The sequence below is a fragment of the Aspergillus thermomutatus genome, assembly GCF_002237265.1.
Source record: "Aspergillus thermomutatus strain HMR AF 39 chromosome Unknown NODE_424, whole genome shotgun sequence".
Lineage (NCBI taxonomy): Eukaryota > Fungi > Ascomycota > Eurotiomycetes > Eurotiales > Aspergillaceae > Aspergillus > Aspergillus thermomutatus.
The window spans coordinates 6,635-11,041 of NW_020798474.1; the positions used below are offsets into that span (position 1 = coordinate 6,635).

The following is a 4,407-nucleotide window of genomic DNA, read 5'->3' on the forward strand; positions in this document are numbered from 1 at the left end:
TTTTTCCTTCTCCTGCATCATCGCAGCGGCTTGTCCCCGCGCGCTGTGATGCGACAGGTTTGACTTGCGTTTCCCACCTGCAGTGCCTCTTGTCATCCAATTTCAACCCGACCCCGTCTTCCTTCGATCGTCAGCATCGCTCTGTCGCGACACGTTGCTGTTACATCCATCCTTGCAACTGGACTCTATTGCACTCCGATCTTAAATATTTCGAAGCGATTGATATCAGAATTTGACGCGCAAAATGTACAACACACATCGTGGGATGGTTCCCGCTCCCAACTCCCGTCTTACAGAGTTGCTGGACCAGCTGCGCCAGGAGTTCGAGAACCAGTCTAGAAGCACCGGAGAGTTCGAGCACCAATGTATGTTCCTTTGTCTTTTTCGTATCTCTTTGGTCATGTCGTCGCTCCCACTTCCGTGTGCTATCATATCGCCATTTGTCCGCCTATTTTCTGAAGACCTCGGGGGAGAGGAGCACGCCGTGGTCGTTCGATCTTCGCCCGATTGACATGTGAACTGGACTACGGTCCCGCACGAGTCTCATCACTACTTACAGAGTCATTCTCGAACTGCGCTAACTATCTCCTCCAGTAACCGGTCAGCTCCAGGAGATGGAGATGATTCGACAGAAGGTCTATCAGCTGGAGCAGGCCCAGATCAAAATGAAGCAAGAGTTCGTACCTCCAACCGCCCCTTTGAGAGAAATTTGAAGAAGAAAGAAATGTATAGTTGGTTGCTAACACATAATCTCGCTTTCAAAAAAAATAGCTACGAAGCAGAAATCCGAGTCCTGCGGCATGAGCTCGAATCGCGCGGCGTTCAGCCCGTCTCGTCCCATATTGCTGGCCCTGCTCAGCACGCTGGCCCGTCTCAGGCGCCTCCACCAGCCTTGGGCCATGGCCCCAGCAATTTGTTCGGTGGAATCATGACCAACCAAGGAGGTAGTGGTCCCGGTCTTGCCCCTCCCCCTCCCCAGGATCAGCAGCCTCCCCAGCATACCCTTCAACAGCCTGCTCCCGCGGCTCAGCAATCAGCGCCTCAACCGCCGCAGAGCTCCTTTGGAGGATATCAGCCTGGTGCTGCTGTGAACGGTATGTTCTGACTGTATTTGCTTTCGGTTCCTCTGGCAGCTGACCATGCGATTTTTTGTTTTCTATTCAGGCTACGGACCCGCGCCGCCTCCAACCGCTTCTCCCGGCCCCGGAAAGAGGCCTCGCGCTCCTCCTGGGCCTGCCACTCCTCAACAGACTCATCAGCTAGCGTACCCCGACCCGCGCGTGTCCCCTCAAATTGCCCGTCCCACCCCTCCTAGCCAGGCCCTCGTGACGTCTCGCGGTGAACGTCCCGGGAACATGCTGGCTAACTGGAACCCTGATGACTTGCCCGCTTCGCAGAAGCGCGAGGGGGCTGATTGGTATGCGATCTTCAACCCTGAAGTTCAGCGAGTGCTTGATGTGGACCTCGTCCATCACCTTGTCCATGACAGCGTTGTGTGCTGCGTCCGTTTCAGTCGCGACGGCAAATACCTCGCCACGGGCTGCAACCGCTCCGCTCAGATCTTCGACGTGACCACTGGCCAGATCGTCGCTACCCTGCAAGATGAGAGCGTAGACAAGGATGGGGACCTTTATATTCGCAGCGTCTGCTTCAGTCCTGACGGCAAGTACCTCGCCACCGGGGCTGAAGACAAGCAAATCAGGGTAGGTTGAGTGTCCATCTATCGGAAGACCCGGGGGCTAATCTCAGTACATCTAGGTTTGGGACATTGCGGCGCGTACCATTAAGCATATCTTCACCGGACACGAGCAAGACATTTACTCGCTCGACTTTGCCGGCAATGGTCGATACATCGCTTCGGGCAGCGGGGACAAGACCGTGCGTCTCTGGGATATTCTCGACGGTAAACTCGTCTACACTCTCAGCATCGAGGACGGCGTCACCACTGTAGCCATGTCTCCCGACGGACACTACGTTGCGGCCGGCTCTTTGGATAAGAGTGTCCGCGTTTGGGACACCACCACTGGATATCTTGTGGAGCGTTTGGAGAGTCCTGACGGCCATAAGGATAGCGTTTACTCAGTCGCATTTGCTCCCAATGGTCGAGATCTGGTCAGCGGCAGTCTTGACAAGACGATCAAGCTCTGGGAGTTAAGCGTCCCCCGGGCCGGTTATACAAATGCCGTGAAGGGTGGTAAATGTGTGCGTACATTTGAGGGCCACAAGGTAAGCCAAATGTGACGCTGCTTGCCTTGGATGCTAATTTTACTGGACAGGATTTTGTTCTCAGCGTGTGTCTCACTCCCGATGGGCACTGGGTCATGAGCGGTTCCAAGGACCGGGGTGTTCAATTCTGGGACCCCATCACAGGCAATGCGCAGATGATGCTTCAAGGACACAAGAATTCCGGTCAGCACCTCTTCCCTTATTTGTCTTGCTTTGCCCCCCCTGGTCGATCTCGAGAATTCCCAGGATCTAACAGTGTTTTACAGTCATCTCGGTTGCCCCCAGCCCTACAGGCAACTTGTTCGCCACTGGCAGTGGCGACATGCGGGCAAGAATCTGGAGGTACGTTTACATGTTCAGTTCTTGTCGCTGAATTGAGTCCAGCCATTTGCGGAGGCGAAGCTAACCCGGCGTTCTCTCTCTGGCAGATACTCCACTTATACCGGACGGTAAATGGGCTTGATGATGGGAAGCTTCGGCGCAAATGTGACTTCTTTTGTTTGTTTAATCCACAATGTCGTAGCCTCTTTGACATGGCTTGGGTTCGTTTATGCGTTCGATCTTTGGAATGGTCGGTCCCCATTACATGGCAACTTCAGATTTTCCTTTCCGCGGTGACGTTCCTTGTTGAATTACATGTTTTCAAAATAACAAAAAATCTGCATGTACGGATAGCAGTTAAGCTGATATTTTGCCTGACACGAGAATCTTTTTACTTCGGCTTGCCGTGAACCTGCTCCTCCGCGGATGTGTCAATTGAGGACTGGCTGTTCTGGACTGGTGCCACGGTGCTGAGTGTTATCCGGCGTGAGCGTATGCCCTGAAGCTGACGGACGTGCTAGATAGCCGGCTGTGAGTGACTTCACGGTGATTTGATCGAAGAACCTGGCTGACCCCTGGCAGCTCGACGGGGTTCTGGGTTAATGGGATGATAATCTTTGTCCAGTCATAGACAAGGATGTTTGTTACGGATATTCCTTGCTTGGTACATGGTAAAGGACCCTGTGGGATGATACTGAGGCACCGAGAACAGGCTGAGACCTCGATATCATGATCCACCGCTAGACAGCCGGATAGATTTTCTGACTTCGGGGACGATTAGAAACATATATCAGCAGGATCGATGGCTGTGGTATCCCAGGAGTTATCAATTGCAGTAGGAACATGATACCGACCAGGTGCCATTTTCTGGTCCTGATCCCGTCTCGAGTACAGAACTAGGTTTGCATGATTGATTTGTGGGCCATTGAGTGGTGATCCCATGGTGACTGGGACTCAAAAAAAGGGGTTTGCTCATAGGAGATAACCAGAAAGATCAGCTTTCCATGTCAAGGGAGGAGAATTAGAATGCCACCAAGTACGAGGAGCACTGGCAAATGCAAGTGATGGCAGAGGTCAGGGCTGCATGAGGCAGGTCACGAGATGTAAAGGACCACGGAAATATACTAGCATATCAAAGTCGCTGACAGAGCCATCGACATCCGAGTCTTACACCACTGGTGTACGGAATAGTGGATTGGATCGTCCGTAGTTATGTACGGAGTTAGTCAGGCAGAGATTCTCCGATTTATCCCTGCCCAAATGAATGTATCAAGTTGACAGATTGTCCCTGGTCAGCCTCAAACTGTCAATTGACTTGCAGTGGAAAAGGCTAAAAGCCCTGATGATCACGAGGGACTACCTGTATTCACTAATGACTACTTCCTCAGTACAGTCAAATGAATAACATTATTATCACCACCACCTATGAACCTGATTATTTCCCTTGGAAACTGGCTGTGCGGAATTGAATCGGATATACTTACGAGTCGCTGAATTTTCGCAGCCATTGGCGGCTAGCTGGAATTATCTTACAGGCTGGGTTTGGTCAAGCATAATGTACCCATGCTAAGGTACCACCAAATAGGGTTATGCTAGCTTTGTACCTTTGTCGTCTGTCTCAATGCATTATAGATAAGTGTTATCCTTTATTGATAAATAGTAAATAGCCAACATAATACTTGACCTATCATGTTCAGATGGTCACAGACAGAACAGGTAGCGGCAATCAGTAGGTTGAGATGAAATGAGAGATAGTTGGGAATATTGTATACGATCGAGCTATGAAAACTGATGATGATCAAACTATGTCAGCGCATAGATAAGTTCCACATGTTCTCACCCTGACATTGATCCCAGTTC

At 51.2% G+C, this 4,407-nt stretch overlaps 1 protein-coding gene across 1 annotated transcript; it reads left to right on the forward strand.

Moving 5' to 3' along the window:
- Positions 1-244: 244 nt before the first annotated feature.
- On the forward strand, positions 245-2,679 carry rcoA (putative transcriptional repressor TupA/RocA; the record flags this gene model as incomplete). Its single annotated transcript, XM_026754870.1, has 8 exons — positions 245-365; positions 595-676; positions 772-1,094; positions 1,165-1,703; positions 1,759-2,226; positions 2,277-2,409; positions 2,493-2,568; positions 2,655-2,679. The coding sequence occupies 8 exons, from the start codon at positions 245-247 to the stop codon at positions 2,677-2,679; spliced, it is 1,767 nt and encodes a 588-aa protein (XP_026609741.1).
- Between the last annotated feature and the right edge of the window lie 1,728 nt (positions 2,680-4,407).